The sequence below is a fragment of the Chiroxiphia lanceolata genome, chromosome 15 (assembly GCF_009829145.1).
Source record: "Chiroxiphia lanceolata isolate bChiLan1 chromosome 15, bChiLan1.pri, whole genome shotgun sequence".
NCBI lineage: Eukaryota > Metazoa > Chordata > Aves > Passeriformes > Pipridae > Chiroxiphia > Chiroxiphia lanceolata.
Window position 1 is genome coordinate 1759703 of NC_045651.1, and position 17183 is coordinate 1776885.

The following is a 17183-nucleotide window of genomic DNA, read 5'->3' on the forward strand; positions in this document are numbered from 1 at the left end:
TGAACTCCTTAACTCCCAACTCCCAGCTGAGAAACCTGCCAGTGGGTTTGTGCCACGTCAGGGAGCAGGGAAGAGACAGAGCTCACCTGCAGAGGCCCCACACAGCCCTGGCTCCCCACAGTGCTCGTCACTGCTGGGGGGCTGATTAACTTCCTTTTTCTTTCCCATTTAAACCTGTGCCTCTTATATCCTTTTTCTTAACTTTCATGGTAAGGTCTTCCCAGAGGAGCCACTGCTGACCCCAGTGCTGGCTGGAGCAATCCAGCTTCCAATCATCATCAGGAATGTTAAACAAAACAGAGGGAAACAGTGCCCAAATAACAAAAGTAGAGAACTCCCAGGAAACAAAGCATTCGTGTGCTCTAGGATGTTGTATGGCAGATTTGAGGTCACCAGAAGTGTGAAGGAAATGCTTTTATACAGAGAACCCCCAAGAAAAGTGTCAAAATGATGGAGAAAACCATCACAGAATCATTAAGGATGGAAAAGCCCTCTCAGAACATCGAGTCCAACCATTAACCCGGCATTGCCAGGGCCACCACTAAGCCATGTCCCTAAGCACTACATCTACCTGTTTTCTGAACACTTCCATTCATCTCTGCCATCCCAAAGACTAAGGATCAGCCTTTGGTTGCCATAACCATCAGGCAAGATCACCTTGAAGGGCAGCGGGTGTTTCTGTGCACTGACAGACTCAACCTCCACGTGCTTGGCAGAGCTCAACATACACAGCAACAAAAGTCACCTCTGCAAGGTTTCCCCACAGAGGTTCCAACTCCCAAGGGAACTATCACCTGGTGAAAGTGTATTCCAAAAGGAAAAAGCACAACTTCAGAAAGACTCTGTCTGTGGTGGAACAGTTACCTGACCACAGGAACGGTCTGAACAGGGGTGTGAACCTTCATTCAGAGGACGCTGCAATTCCACTCATTAAAACCCAGGTAACCTGCAGGTTCCAAACACAGACAGAAGGAAAAGCTCCACAGATTATACCAAAAAAAGAACAATAGCAGAGGTGCTGGAAGCCTTTCCAAGGCACACATCTCCTTTCTGTCTGAGCCAGCTGCACCTGGTACATTATTTAGTGCCAAGTGAGAAAGAAGAAATGCCTAACAAAGTGTTAAAGGACTTTGTGAAGTTTCACCAACCTTCCCAGAGCCATCAGCTCTCCGGCTGCCTGGCAGAAGAGACAACTGATCCTGCTTCTAGATTACAGGAGGCAGAGCTCTTAGGGCAACTGTCTCTCTGTGTTTGCATCCAGCTACCTCCGGCAGCTTGAAGTGTGCTCAAAGTGCAAGAAAGCACTTGATCAAAATCCAGCTCACACTGCAGGCAGGGAGGAACAAGCACCCAAAGCAGCGTTACAGATACAATAACAATTGAATTTGGGGGGAGATCTGACAGGTTACAGGTTGATGACACTGCTGCAGTCTCAGTGGAAACACAGATTGATGCAATTAGCAACAGGGAACTAGAAACACGGCAGAGGAAAACTGGGGATACATCTATAAAAGATGAGCTACCGCCCAAGTGTGGAGAAGCACAGAAATCCTGTGTGAGCTCAGAACAGGAACAAGTTGAAAAAGGATGAGATGAGGAGAAACACAACTCCGAGCTCCCTTACAGTATTCAAAACTGAAGATCCAGATTTTAAATCAAAACATTTGCTTCCCTAGGAGAGACTGGGCCAATTTGCCACAGGGGTACAATGGAAGAGGGACGGGGGGCACCCTGGAGAGGCAAGTGGCCAAGAGCAAACTCCTGAGCACTGTGCTGAGCACACTCCAGCCAGCCCAGCCAGGGCTCTGCTCAGCTGCCAGCGAGTGGAACCACTTCAGAGAACATGGGAAGATGCAGAACCACTGGATTAGATACACCGCCAAGGCATGTGCCTCTGCTAAAGGACTGAGAGGGACATGCCTGGTGCAGACACACCAGCTGCTTCCCTCATCCTGTGGGTCCTTGTCCTGTGCTCCCACTGGGGAAAGCCTGGAGCCCAGAGGCTGCAGGGGTGGGCTCGTGCTGGCTGCTGGTTCCCCAGCCTCGGGAATACATGTGCCAAAAGTGAGAGTCCCAGTCCACACAGAGATTTCACTTCGGAGAAACCCCCAGGAGACAGAAACCCAGCTTGGCAGGGGGAGACCAAGGCAGACTCCTCTTTCTGGCATGTCTTCACCCAAACTTGCCACACACCTGAACTGGGTGACAGAGCACCACGTAAGCTCTCCCAAGAGTAACCAAAATTATTCTCCTCTGTGAATGCTGACAAGCTTCCCACTTCCACGAGCCCTGTGCTGCAAGTGCCCAACATGGAATTACTACAAAAATAAAGTGGAATAAGGCACTCGAGCAATGGAGAAGGTGCTTCTGAACAAACCCTGCAGAGAGGTTCATAATGACTGCAAGGATATACATATTCTGCTCCAACAAGGGTGCTGGGGATCTGCAAGGCTGAATAATGAGCAGGGACACCACATGCCTTCCATACATAATGGTACAGAAATGGAATATAAGTATATACTGCGGCTTTGTGAAACATAGGGGCTTTTGTAGCCATTTATGTTATACAAAGATTTACACTTGGAAAAGTCGTTCTGCTATATCTGGCAGAAATTTCAAGACAAATGGAACCCATACTTATTCATTCAATGATAATACTGAGCACAGGATAAAGCTCTTAAATTCAGAGCACTTTATAAAAATTAATTACTACTTAGTTCACCCTTGTGAGGTGGGAAGGTAATACACCTGCATATACATGAGGACACCAAAGCACAAGTGGATTAAACAGCTCGTTCAGGACCCCAGAGACAGGTTAATTGCTGAAATATGTATGCACACATGCATCTGTGTGTGTGTTTGAATGGGCCTGGCTCCTCCAGAGCCTTTCCCAGTGCTCGGGCCCTTGCAGTGAAGCCAGTCTGCTCCACTGGGCTCCTCTCACCATACGTGTCCCATGCACATCTAATAAAAGACACCAACCCAAAAAAAGGGGAAGAGATTTACTTTTGTGGTTTGCACAGATAGGAATAAAAGCTGGATTTCAAACAGCCAAGGAACAGAAAACCCATTGTTAAAATGCCGTGCAGTGCTACAGTGACAGTTCCTAATCAGCTTGCACCAGCCCACACCGGAGCACAGCAGACCTGGGAATGCACATGCCAACAAATGTTGTAAAATCTGTCCTTTGACAACCATAGAAGAGAAAAAGGGCTGTGGACGCAGGGACAGAGACACCCCACCACCCACCCTAGGGCTGGCAGCCCGCTCTCTCTGCTCAAGTGATCTGAAAGCACTTTAGCAACCACTCCCCTTTGCCAGGTGCTTTGGCCGTGGCCTCTGGTCCCTATATTGGGTCACTGAGTCCTCATCTCTTTATCTGAACATCAGCAAAAGCTCACATTGTCATGGGAACAGGCAGGAATTGGAGTGTCTGCAAGGCTGCTGTCAGTGCTGACAGGTGGGGCTCCAGAGAGATGCTATAATTAGTTACCTGGACGGAGGGTTTGCCACTGATGTGTGGGGTAAAACACTTCCAGGTCTTCAGGATCAGCGTCATCCTCTGTCACCGGCTCGTTCCCACTGTCATCTTTTATGTCGCTCTCTTCTATTTTTGTAAGGGCAAACTCCTTTTGGAGACAAGAGATTCAGCTCATTAGCAATTGCATCTGGGTAATTTAGTGCTGGCTGAGAATACAGAATTTTTTCCCTCGCCAGCATTTTTTTTTTTTTTTGACATCCGAGATTCTTTCCACATGGTTAAATTTAGATTTAAAGTATATTAAAGGTTAAACATGCATAACTAGCATGACATTTGTGCTGAACAAAGCAACGCAGCTGATTTCCTATTCCAGGGCAGGCTGCAGGTTTTAAAGCAGCTTTCACAGAGCCTCACCTGTATTTCACTCAGAGCCAGGGGCCCTGGCTATTATTAGGGTTGCGTAACGTCGTAAGACCCCATTTTCCCTTGCCTAAAAATATGTCAAACTTCTAACTTTTTCAGCTGAAATTTTCCACACGAGTGGAACGCCTCGAGGATCGTTGGTTGATGTTTGGTTTGTTTTTTTTTTTTTTCTTAAATGCACTTATTTCAGGCTTGGAGAAGATTTCAGCTAAAATAGTTCAGCTATTTCCAAAACAGGACACGAGAAAAAACACACTGAGTTGCCCACACGATACAAACGCGAGGATCCTCTTCTCCACACGTTCCCAGTGTTCTCCAAGTCTTTTAAAACAATGAGGCAGGGATTTAATCACCACCCACGTGGCAAGTGCAGCATGGGGATGGCAGAGGTGTGGGAGAGCAGCCAGCACGAGTCGTACGACGCTACGCAAAACGGGAAAAATGGGGATGAAAAGCAGGGGGAAAAAATCCTTGCTGCGAGGGAAACCTCACTGCTCAATGGAAAGTCTCCCTAGGGAGCTGGTGGGAGTCATGTAAAACTGCAATGGATACAATTATGGAGAGTGTATAGTAACGACCTGGTACTGTCACACCAAAGGAAGCAGATCTGTGCTGCTCTGGTTTGAATAGGAACAGATGAACTGATCCGGGTTTATCATCTGGACACCTCAGTGCCTGTTGGAGGGAATATTATCAGCTTCCGAGATCACCATTTCAGCCACCACTGAATAATTTCAGATAACCAGCCTACAGGGAAAGATTATTCCTAATTGTTGCAATTAGAACAGAGTTACAGCTCACTTCATGAAGTGTTTGGATATTAATCTTTTGAATGTTTTCACAGGGAAAGGAAAAAAAGTAAATTTGGAGGTTAACTGGAAATTTTGGGCCACGTTCTGCCTTCTCCCACTCCTTGGAAAAAATGCATGTGTATTTTCTGTCAGAATCTGGATGCTCTGCATAGAAACATCCATTTTCCAGCCTAGAAGAGTGTTTCTGAGCAAGAGAAATGTCAACTTGAGCAAAACACGAACAGGAGCAATGACAGTGTAGATGTGGCACTTCAGGACATGGTTTAGTGGTGGCCTTGGCTGGGGGAATGGTTGGACTCAACAGTCTCAGAGGGTTTTTCCAGCCTAAACAATTCCACGCTTCCTTGACTGTGGTAGCTTATGAATGTGGCTGACAAACCTATAGAATATTTATATTTTAGTTGCCAGAAAGGAACATCATTGCCGAAATGCATGAGAAAACAGAGCTTAACTCCTGCTTTCACTGAGTGCATCAGGGTCTCAAAATTGTTCAAATTATAACAAACGTTAACGCTCAGGAACAATCACAGCCATAAAAACCCAGGTTCTGCAGATGAAAATCAATGTTAACATTTCCCGAGCCAAGACTCCACGGGACTAAAAAGGAGTGAGTGGAGCAGTTATTACTTAGGTTATTTCCATGGCTCTGTGATTATCCAAGAGGGACTCAGTGATACAGGCTATTGTAAATGCACCAACAGGCCTCCCAGGGCTGGAGTTGTTCAAACACATAATGGAGACAGCTGATGTTTACCAGCTCTGCTGAGGACAAGTGCTGGGGCTTAAATGCTCAGCAAGGATAAAAAGATGTGACTTGGTTCATTTAAGTGTTACTGTCACTGCTTGGCCACAGTTACTTTGCAACACCCCATTTTCATCAGTCCTTCTGGCAAAAACGGGCAACTCGACACAAGCGATTCTTCATTTACACAGAAATTAGTAAAATCCTTTTTGGTTTGTTTCAATAACTAAAAGTAGGAGAAAGATGTTTTCTAAAGAACAATGGGCATTTCCTTAAAGGCAAAAACCTTCCTTGCTTTACCAGTCTGAAATCAAGGGCAATAAGGTGAAAAGCCTGATTAGGGAGGGTCTGGGATTCTGCTTCCACTCAAGGAGGAAGAAATTTTGTACAGAGAGAGTAATGAGGCATTGGAAGGAGCTGCCCAGGGAAGTGGTGGATTCACCATCCTTGGAGGTGTTTAAGATGAGACTGGATGTGGCATCAGTGCCATGGGCTGGAAACCACGGCGGGGTTGGATCAAGGGTTGGACTTGATGATCACAGAATCATAGAATCACAGAATCAGCTGGGTTGGAAAGGACCTCTGAGATCATCAAGTCCATCCCTTGATCCGCTACCACCATGGTTCCCAGCCCATGGCACTGATGCCACATCCAGTCTCACCTTAAACACCTCCAGGGACGGTGACTCCACCCCCTCTCTGGGCAGCCCATTCCAATGGCTGATCACTCTCTCTGTAAAATATTTCTTCCTAATACCCAACCTAAACCTCCCCTGGCACAGCTGAAGACCAAGCCCTCTTGTCCTGCTTCTGCTTCCTGAACCTCCCATCAGGCTGCTGCCCATTCCAGCACGTATCACTGGGTGGTTGTCTCAGTGCTCCCATTCCAGCTGGGATGTCTGGGCTCTACCTCCCCTTCCTCACTGAAATAAAGATGTATTACCTCATCATTCACAGAATCACTGAGGCTGGAAAAGACCTCCCAGCCCATGGATCCACCCTGTGCCCCATCCCCACCTTGTCCCCCAGCCCAGAGCACTCAGTGTCATGGCCAGGCCTTCCTTGGACACCTCCAGGGATGGGGACTCCAAACCTCCCTGGGCAGCCCCTGCCAGTGCCTGACCACCCCTTCCAGGCAGAAATTCCTCCTGAGGTCCAACCTGACCCTCCCCTGGCACAGCTGGAGGCCGTTCCCTCTCATCCCGTCCCTTGTTCCCTGGGAGCAGAGCCCGACCCCCCCCCAGCTCCCCCCTCCTGTCAGGGGGTTGCAGAGCCAGAAGGTCCCTCCTGAGCCTCCTTTTCTCCAGGCTGAGCCCCCCCAGCTCCCTCAGCTGCTCCTGCTGCTCCAGCCCCTTCCCAGCTCCAGCCCCTCAACATCGTTCTTGTCACGAGGGCCCAGAACTGGACACAGCCCTGGAGGGGCCTCAGCAGGGCCAGCACAGGGACAGTCCCTGCCCTGGTCCTGCTGCCACACCGTGGCTGGTACAAAAGTCATTATGTGACTCCAGGTGGGTCTGAGGCACTGACCTACAGTGCCTACACTGTGATCTGTCCCTTGATCTGCTCTGGGTGACAGCCCAGCCCCCAGAGAGCTGCATCCAAAACCAACAGCCCAGAAAGCTGCAGTGCAAGAGCAGGAGTGAGTGCCCAGGGACATGGGATCTGGTAGTCCTCTGTGTCAGTGCTCTGGGGGTACCCCCTAGTTTAAACCACAGCATTAATTAGATGAAAAAACCACCACACTCTACTGCTTGAGCTTCCTCAAGGGAGCTCTCCTGGGGCCTGGCACCCAGGCTCAGCAGCAGGATCCAACATGGGGAGATTCACACTCAGTACACATGCAAACGGGCAGACAGACCCCACTCACCTCAACTGCAGCTTCCAGATCAAGTACCAAGCTCCATGCATGTGGCACCCAAGGACCTGAGAGGATGCTCTCCTAAGCCTGACTCACCTGTGGTGACTCAACAGATGCACAGCCAGGAACCTAATTGAAGCCACCCCTTCCTGTCTCTTAGAGGTGATTCACCAACCATTGCAACACCCTCCTGGGCTCCAGAGAAGGCTCAGGGAAGGCTGTCACCCCACCACAGACCCTAGTGGCACAGCTCCCAGCCAGAGCAGCCAACACTTACAGGAACTCTGTCGCTCAGGCTTGACCAGGAGAACAGCACAGACACCAGCAGCACCAGCAGGTTGACTCTGGCAGCGGTGGAGAGGAGACTGGCCCAGTGAGACATTGCACCAGCCTGAAATGCAAAGGAAAACAAACCCAATAGTACTTTATTCCTTGTTTTCACAGGCTTCAGGTCTCTTTACACAACACTTTGCAACACAGCACGGGATCAGGGGTGTGACACTGCTGGAAGCAGAACACCTCGAGGTGTGAGCACACGGGTCCTGTTGGGGGCAGCTGGTCTCACTGCTAATGGGGTTAGTGACAGGTAATGCCAAAGTAGCTCATATTGACCCCACAGCAGCTTATATCTCTCCTGGAAAATATGAAGAGACCTGCAAGACTTGTTTGAAATCACTGTGTTAGTGCCATGTATGACAACTACGGGGGAAAATAAAAATCAGTGCAATCCTGCGAGGGCTTTTTCTGCCTGTGCCTCTTTTTAATCACATAAGTCACTGCATTAATTCAAATTAAACAAAACGACCAGCTGTCCAAGGATCAGGGGTTTATCTAATCCATATGTAGGTTTTTCTTACGGAAAACAACATTTTGCAGAGGTCAACAAGGTTTACTTGGAGGTTCCTGCAGCACAAGGCTTTCCCTGCTGCTCAGAGCACCAGCTCACCCAAACCATGAGCTCAGGAGCTGGCTCTGACCACGCTTGCAGGACACCACGGAGCAGCCCCGTGGCACAGAGCCACCCTGACCCACCACAGACCTCCTGCTGAACTAGGGAGGGGGAAAAATGAAGGGTCCTGCTCTCGTGGGTGCCAGTCCCCTGGTTCAGAGCTCGTGTCTCCAGCCCTGTGTGTGTAACCACACACGTGTGTCCCCACTGCCTCGCAACACGAGGCTCTGAACCCACTTCCAGCCTCCAGCTCGCTGCTGGGGTAGGGAACGAGCAGCCTGCCAGCACACAGGCTGCACAAGTATTTCCTTTGATTGGCTCTAAATTTACACGCTGCTAAATTAAACTAAATGAGGTCTTTTGAAAGAAGATGGGACTGATTAGTTCCGTTCAAACACTCCTTCATTACTCATCCCTCCATCAAGTCTGCTCCTACTCCTATCCAGGTTTTAAAGAATTTCCTCCCATGCATGCAGTCCGAAATATCCTTCTTGCTCTCTGCTATCCATCAGGATGGCACATCACATCGCACACTTTTCCCTCCTCAAAGCAGCCATGTCCTGTTCCACAGGGCAGAAAATGTGCTCACAGGAGCACCCAACACCAACTCCAACCACCAAAGAGCCTCTGCCCCCAGAGCCCTTCAGGAACATCGAGGGAGAAGCCCCTCCCCTTCCACCCCTTCACTGCTCTCTTGTCTCCCCACTCCATTATGTTATTTCTTCTCTTCCTAATTGTTTTTTGCCAAAAAAGAGAAGAAAAGGCAAACCACCACATATCAGTGGTCAACGGTGGACGTGAGAAACAGAGCAGGGAGCATAGATAATACATCTGATGTACTACTGCATAATACATCTGATATACTTCTGCATATTCCAAAAAATCCTGACTCAGGGTCTTCCTGAACAGCAGCCTCTATCTCTGAGCTCAAATCCACACCAACTAGATTTTCCCCATTAATTGTTTTTGGAGCAGATCTGGACTTCTGACACTCACAGCAGCCCTGAGCAATGAGTTCCTCTGCTTAACTCGCACCCTGCAGGAAAGCATCACTTTGCATTTCCTCCTTCAGTGTCTCTTCCTTTCTAAAGGGTCAAAGAACCACCTCAGGAACCCATAAGCCCTTCTTAAACTACAGCTAGAGTAGAAGAAAAGCTCTCAATTTTCAGAAGACAGGCAGAGACAACCTGTGGCCAAAGCCTCCATCTCTCTCCTGGACGCTGCCAAGCACGATCAGGCTATAACCAACACCCAGGCTCCTGAGCTGGAACACCCAGAGCAGGATTCATGGCTGCAAACTCCATCTACTCCCAGAACACTTTGATCTTCATGCCCTTTTGGCCAATGCCACAGTCATGACCTCAGTCTCAGGGTGACCAAAAAATTATTTCCCCTCATGTCAGAACAAACTGCTGCTTTTTGCACAGGAAAAAGGTTTTGGGGTTGGTTTGGTTTTGGTTTGTTTTTTTTTTTTTAGTTACAAAACAAGCAGCGAAACTGGGATAATGAAAAATAGATGTATGCCTCAAACTTTACCTGCAAGCCTGGAAATAAAAAGAAAAAAGAAATCCAACAAAGCAGTGGCTGAAAGCAAACGCACACTCCCATAAAAATAGAGCTCACGTGTACCGAGGAGGCTGGTGGCAAATGACAGCACAGCCTCTTCCAAGCCTCCAGCCTCCTGCCTGCCTGGCAAATGACATCTGCACAACAATTAGCACTTTGCTTCAGTCCCAGGTACACAGGAGGAGCCAACATGTGCAACACGGGGCTCTGAAGCTCCTGGAGAGAAGCCTGGGCAGGCTGACGTCTCATTACAAGACAGATGCACACAGAGGGCATGGGAGGATTCCCACATGGAATGTTCTGTGGATACAATGCATTTTTGGGAACAACCCCTGCAGCTTGCAAAGAAGAAAGGGTGGTCATGGCGACCCCACCTGCACAGGGAACATTTGCTCTGATTTAAGGACATCATTTGAGGATCCAGCTGTACCCACCTACAGGTGCAACTGGGCAGCACCAGAACTGCAACAGGAAGGCCACAAACTCCTCTTGTGCAGAGTGGGATTTTTTCCTAATAATCATCTTCTCACAGAATCCCAGAATATGCTGGGTTGGAAGGGACCCACAAGGATCATCCAGTCCAACCCCTGGCCCTGCACAGGCCCATCCCCAAGAGTCACCCCCTGTGCCCCAGAGGATCAGCCAAACCCTCCTGGAGCTCTGGCAGCCTTGGGGCTGTGCCCACTGCCCTGGGGAGCCTGGGCAGTGCCCAACCAGCCTCTGGGGGAAGAACCTTTTGCTGAGATCCAACCTGAGCCTGCCCTGACACAGGGCATTCCCTCGGATCTTGTCAAAGAAGATCATGTATTAGGGAGAGAGCAAAGGGTGAGACTCAAAGCATCCTCTGTTCCTGGCAGGGTTCCTCCTGTCAGAGCTGGGAGGTTCTGCTCCGCGGCTCCAGAAAGCCCCGTCTGCCCCAGCAGCCACAGAAAGCACAGCACAGCACTCTGTTCCCATTGCAGGGACATCCTCACTGATCCCATAAGCTGAGCCCCAGAATTGCAGCTCCTGTAGTCCCAGGTGACAGCTCAAGGCACCTCAGCACGAGGAGCTGTTTCATTAATGCCTCTGCCGCTGGGAATGCAGCGCTCGTCCACGGCCCGGCTCAGAGCCTGCACTGCCTGTCCTGGGCCACTCCAATCAACCCATCTGAAGCCTTCTCTGAATGCTGATCTCCTCCTCCAGGAAGCACATGGACATCCCAGAGAGTTCCCCAGCCCCTTCAACAGGCTCTGGCTTTAGAGCCAAATGGAAGCAGAATCCCAGAATCACTGAGGCTGGAAAAGCCCTCCCAGCCCATGGATCCACCCTGTGCCCCATCCCCACCTTGTCCCCAGCCCAGAGCACTCAGTGCCATGGCCAGGCCTTCCTTGGACACCTCCAGGGATGGGGACTCCAAACCTCCCTGGGCAGCCCCTGCCAGGGCCTGACCACCCTTTCCAGGCAGAAATTCCTCCTGCTGTCCAACCTGACCCTCCCCTGGCACAGCTGGAGGCCGTTCCCTCTCCTCCTGTCCCTTGTTCCCTGGCAGCAGAGCCCGACCCCCCCCCAGCTCTCCCCTCCTGTCAGGGGGTTGCAGAGCCAGAAGGTCCCCCCTGAGCCTCCTTTTCTCCAGGATGAGCCCCCCCAGCTCCCTCATATGACTGACTCTCCAACCCCTTCCCCAGCTCCGTTCCCTTCCCTGCACACGCTCCAGCCCCTCCATGTCTCTCTTCCATGAGGGCCCAGAACTGGACACAGCCCTGGAGGGGCCTCAGCAGGGCCAGCACAGGGACAGTCCCTGCCCTGGTCCTGCTGCCACACCATGGCTGATACAAAAATAACAATAAGCTATAACAATAAGCCACTCCTTGTTCTCATTGAGAGTTCAGCTAGGGAACAGGAGGAGAATTATGTTTCTTGCAAAATTGCCTGCAAATTTCCTGGTTCAGGGAAGGTATCTATCCAGCCACCCTCCACGGAGGTGGCCAGTGGTAACAGAAGTACCAACAGCACATTGTGTGTCTACAGGCAGAAATAATTGACAGAGTTCCCTGACTGAGTGAAGGCAGCACTGGAGAGCTATTCAGTGACGGAAGATCTTGAGGAACACAGCTCAAGTTACCCTTCAGCTGAACTGTAACACAAAGACTGCCGGCACTCACAGCCTCTTCGGCTGAAGGCAAACTGTGCTGAGCAACAGCAGCTCTGGGAACTGTCCTACAGCCAGCCCTGCAAGTGGCTATGTGACTGGAGAGGGGCACAGAGGACACAGACGCCATCAGCAGATGAGAGCTGAGATCCCCTTCACACACGATGCCATTGTAATGACTGGCATCCAGTATATGACAGGCTAAGGGATGTGAGATGCCACAGAGAAAAGAGAAGGACATTCAGCTGACCTGACCTGAAATTTTATTCCCCTGAGCAAGAGGGTCCCCAGCTCTGTGATGAGCAGCTGGTTTTGCTGATGTGCTGCAGAGCAGTGTCAGTCAGATGCCCTGGGGCCATCCTGTGGCCGGCAGTCCCTCCTGCTCAATGGCTGCACAGCTACACTGGCAGGAGAAAGAGGAGGGTTGAAGCTGAAATTCAGCCTGTGCATAAGAGAGAAAAGAGCTGGTGGACAAACAGAGGATTACTGGGAGGCCACAGGACACTCTGCCCCTTCCCCACTCATTAGTTGGCTCTGCACAACCCTCTGCTTTCAAAGAGAGGACCAACCTGCATCCACCATCATCCTCTCCTTCCCAGGGCACAGACACAAAGGCTCCTGGAAAGCACATCCCAAGCTAAGAGAAGCCAGCCTGGAAATACCCATGGACTGGGGAGCACAGGCTCTGAAGACCACGTGTCTGCTTGGCAGGCCTCACTCCTGATGACCCACCTCAGCTCTCCCTGCCCTGACAGTACTTGGACATTGCACCATGGATTCTAGCACAAATTGGATTTCTTCCACAAATTGCCATGAAAATGCAACTTGCCCATACTAAAGACCCAACTGATCTCATAAGAGAGAGCACAGGTCCTGTCCTTCCAAACACACCTACCTGGAGACAGTCACCTGCAGCACAGTTTAATGGAAGATCCAAGCCAAGGGGAAAGATGAGGCAAGAACCACAACAAGCTACCAACCCCTGCAACTGCCTTCACCAAGAACAGGATTTGTGAGTCTTTGATACCACTTTTGCCCCTCTTAAAACCCATCTTCATTCTCTTCATGCTTTTTCTTTCCTAAGACGAGGCCTAATAACTGCCTGCACCTGCCCCAGGGGCAGTGCCCAGGTTTCGTGCTGGCTGATTGACAGGCACCTGGGGGGCTCCAGGGACCCCCTGCTCTGGGCACCTATCAGAGTTCCCTCCTGCCATGGACAGGTCCTGGTCAGCAACGTTTCCAAAAGGAGGCAGGAGTGAATTTCCCCCTTCATTAAAGCCAGTATTAAAACTACAAAGATCCTCGAAGAGACCTGAATACACTTGACTGATCAAAGAACTGGATCTGAATAAAAATTAATAATAAAAACAGAATAAAATCATAATTATGAACCTATCACCTTTCAAAGCAGGAGAAGAGTCCTGAATAGCAAACCCAAACAGAATCAGGAGCTTCCTTCAGGGACCCATGTGATGCTCCAGACAGAGCCCCAGTTCGTTTGTCCTCAACTCTCTCAGGACAAACCAGGCAGGAACAGAGTCCTTCCCTTCTACTCCACTCTTCTGCCCTCCAGTCTGCTCTGGTGAGACCCCACCTGCCATGCTGCATCCAGCTCTGGGGCTCTCAACATGAGAACATGGAGCTGCTGGAGCAAGTCCAGAGAGATGTTCTGAGGGCTGGAGCCCCTCTGCTCTGCAGCCAGGCTGGAAGAGCTGGGGGGGTTCACCTGGAGAAGGCTCCAGGGAGAGCTGAGAGCCCCTTCCAGGGCCTAAAGGGGCTCCAGGAGAGCTGAGAGGGACTTGGGATAAGGGCCTGGAGGGACAGGACAAAGGGCAATAGCTTCCCACCGAGAGAGGACAGGGTTAGGTGGGATATTGGGAAGAAACTGTTCCCTGTGAGGATGGTGAGGCCCTGGCACAGGTTGCCCAGAGAAGCTGTGGCAGCCCCATTCCTGGAAGTGTCCAAGGCCACGTTGGAGGGGGCTTGGAGCAACCTGGGCTAGTGGGAGGTGTCCCTACCCATGGCGGGGGGGGGATGAGATGAGCTTTAAGGTTCCTTCCAACCAAACAGATCCCCCTCACTGGGCTGGCACAGACTCCACACAGCCTCACTCGAGGTCTGATGCCCAGGGTGGTCTCAGCAGCTCTGTTCCTCCAGACATCCTGCCACTGGGAAAGCACACTCCTGCCTCCAGTGAGTATCCCCAGAATAGATCCATAGATACACTAACCCACACAGGAGCCCACTGCACTGACAGCCCCCAACCCTGCCGGAGGGTCCCACCTGGGCACGAAGCCCCTGGGTGAAAGGCAGGACAGGCTGTTTGCAAACACCCTCACACCTGCAGGATTTCAGCAGGGAGGGCACGGCTGCCATGCAGACCATCCCATTGATGTCGCTTATGAAATAGCTTAAAAACCCACATTTATTCTTCTTGCTTGCTCCTCATCATTTACTCCTACTGGGACTCTGCTCTGGCGTGTTAAAAACACTCCTACACAAGGGAAAAGTTGCGGGAACACCTTCTCATATTTGGCTGCCTACAGAGAACCCACACAGCACGGAGGCCACGCATTCAGGTTCACAGGAATAAACCATGGCTCGAGCTCTGCAGGCTGGGCCCAGCCCGGCCCCAGCAGCAGGTCCTGTGGCAGAAGCACCACTTGGAACCGTGGTGGAATTCCAAGGGGAGGAACTGTGACATGGGCAGTGGGGCGGGAGGAGCAGGATAACCGTGGCACGAACACGTGTTTACAGAGCTTGGCACGTCCCGTGCAATCACACAGCCTTTATAACCGCCACCAGCAAATAATAACAATAAATATTAATAACCCCTCCAGGCTCCCTAACAGCCATCAGCTCACACCAGCCCCTCCAGCAGCAGCTCAGCTACTCTTCCTACAGCGCTGCCAGGTGCCGATGGAAGCGGGAGCAGGACATGGATATATCCAGGGCAGGAGGTGGCACAGTGGCGCCGGGCACAGTGAGGGCAGCTCTCGGCATTGGCACATTGACACGGGAGCAGAGCAGGGGGTTGTTGTGGGTCACTTATGGATAAAGCTGGAATTGCCCCTTCTACCCGGCCACAACTCCGCCCCTGGTGTTTATCCAACCCCGCGCAGTTTAACACTAAACATCGTTTAGTTTGTTCAATTGACTTAATGAATTCATTCAGGAAGCAGCGTTCCCACAAAACGCTGCTCTCCAGAGGGCAGGAGCACAGCTTTGCACTGCGGCGGTTTGAAGTCTGAGCAAGGCTGCCCTCACCCTCCCCACCGCTCCTCAGCAGCGCTGGCAGAAGGGGCCACGCTCCGCCCTGGCTCGGCACGATCCCAAAATTCCAGGGGCTGCAGCGGGTGTGCCACCAGCAGCCCTCAGCCCCTCCGCGCCAGAGAGCGACCGCTGAGTCCAGCACGGAGCGTACAAAAGCAGAGCGTGCCTCAGAGATCAGAGGACTGAGTTTATCATTTATTATTTATAAGAAACTCATCTCTGAATTCCTGGCAGCTGCTCTCGCAGGGCTCTGCGACTGCCTGCACTCCCTCACTCCGCAGAGCTCTGGGGCCAGCAAGGACGTTCAAACCCACACCAGAGCACAGGGGCTGATTTGCACCAATTTAGGATTTGCCTGGAGACAAGAGATGTGCAGAGACCTTCAGGACAGACATCCTGCTGAAAGCTGCCACAACTGCCTAACCTCAACCACGGGAAAGAGCTTTCCCCTTCCTCCTCACCTCCCCAAACCCCAGCTGGAAACACCTCTCCTCCTGCCGCTACCCATTCCCTTCTCCCGCTCCTTGTTGCAATTTCCCATGCACGGCACATAATTGAGTGATGTTCTTCCCCCCCACTCAGATCTATCACTTCAATCAGTCCCTATTTGCAAGGTGACACCTTGGCTCACACTAACCCAGGAGTCTGCCAGTGTTCAGCGTGGTTTTTTTACCCCCTCTGCTTTCCTGAGCCTGGAAATCTGAGAGGAAAGAAAGCACACACTGCACCAGCCAGGCCCCAGGGCACCCTGATGTCCCGCTGCTGGTGGGCCCACAAAGAGCCAAAGATTTAGCTGGCATATTCCCAGCCTCTCTGGAAACAGGTTTTGTATTTTCCAAGTTCCTGCTGTTCACTTACGGCTCTCACATGAAATAACAACCTCTTTCTCCCATCAGATGCCACCTTCCCTATGAAGGGGCTCAATTAAGAGGTTAAAAAAACCTGCAAAATTCCAGCTCAGTGTTACAGAAATCCCACGGTGATGGATCAGGCACACAACTCCTACAGCAGCACCAGCACTGCTCTGCAGCCCCCAGACAACCATCCATCCCCTGTGGCTGTACATCCACCAGGAGCCTCCTGGAAGGTTTCCCATGGGTATGGCCAAGCCAAGGACACCCCGTGCCACAGCCCTGTGGAGCCCCTGGCACAGGGGTGTCCCCACAGCGGGCAGTGAAGGACTTCTCCAGCTGCCCTATTGATCCAGCGGGAACGGAGAGCTGTGAAGTTTATGACAAATGCATTTTCTCACCTCTGCACAGTGCACAGGGCATGGTGACAGCTCTTACTGCCCAGGACAACCCAGGGGACAGGGAGAGGAGGGACAGCAGGGAGCACATGGCATGTGGGCAGCAAACATGGGGCTCGCCCGCCGCATGGCCTGGCTGTGTGGCCAGGGTTAACATGGCATGGATTCAACGTGCAGGATTCATTTCATGGGATGCCTGGCTGGATGTCCAGCTCAGCACCTTCCTTGCAAGTGAGCTGGGCTCCCCAGTGCTTCCAGTTTTGTGGTAAGGTCCCAGTTGAAAAGGTGGAGACCACGGGAAACCAACTCGTGGGCCAAACCAACCCAGGACCTGCCAGACTGGCACCAAAACTCAGAATAAAGCCCTAAGAAGCCAAAGTCAAACCCTCCCCTTAAGGGGAATAAGGAGCTCCCTGGGGATGAACATAACTAAGCAGGTTCCCTCCTGGCTTTGTTCCAGATCCCTGCATCAATCCAGACAAGTCCCACGCTGGAGCTCAGTTGCTCCATTTGTAACATGGACACCATGGTTACAACCGAGGGAACTGTGGGGCTCCTTCCACTGAGGTCTCCATCACTGTCTCTGTGCTTGGATGAAAGGCTTAATCCAAGTTTGCTTATTTTTTTCACTGCATTAGTGCCTTCACAGTGGTCTCAGAGGACACCTTTGTTCAGCAATTAAATTAGCCCTGGGACAGG

At 51.2% G+C, this 17183-nt stretch overlaps 1 protein-coding gene across 4 annotated transcripts in view; it reads right to left on the bottom strand.

Annotated features, from left to right (window-relative positions):
* SIL1 (SIL1 nucleotide exchange factor) overlaps nucleotides 1-17183 on the bottom strand; it is a 99772-nt gene that overhangs the window by 67713 nt on the left and 14876 nt on the right. For 3 of the 4 annotated variants that reach the window (XM_032703250.1, XM_032703251.1, XM_032703249.1), the window contains 2 exons: nucleotides 7594-7707; nucleotides 3494-3629 (listed from right to left, as the gene is read on the bottom strand). In XM_032703250.1, the coding sequence (XP_032559141.1) occupies nucleotides 3494-3629; nucleotides 7594-7698 (241 nt within the window). In that variant the 5' untranslated portion in view covers nucleotides 7699-7707. Of the gene's footprint in view, nucleotides 1-3493; nucleotides 3630-7593; nucleotides 7710-17183 lie in introns of all 4 variants that reach the window. The other variant, XM_032703252.1, reaches the window with a different exon arrangement.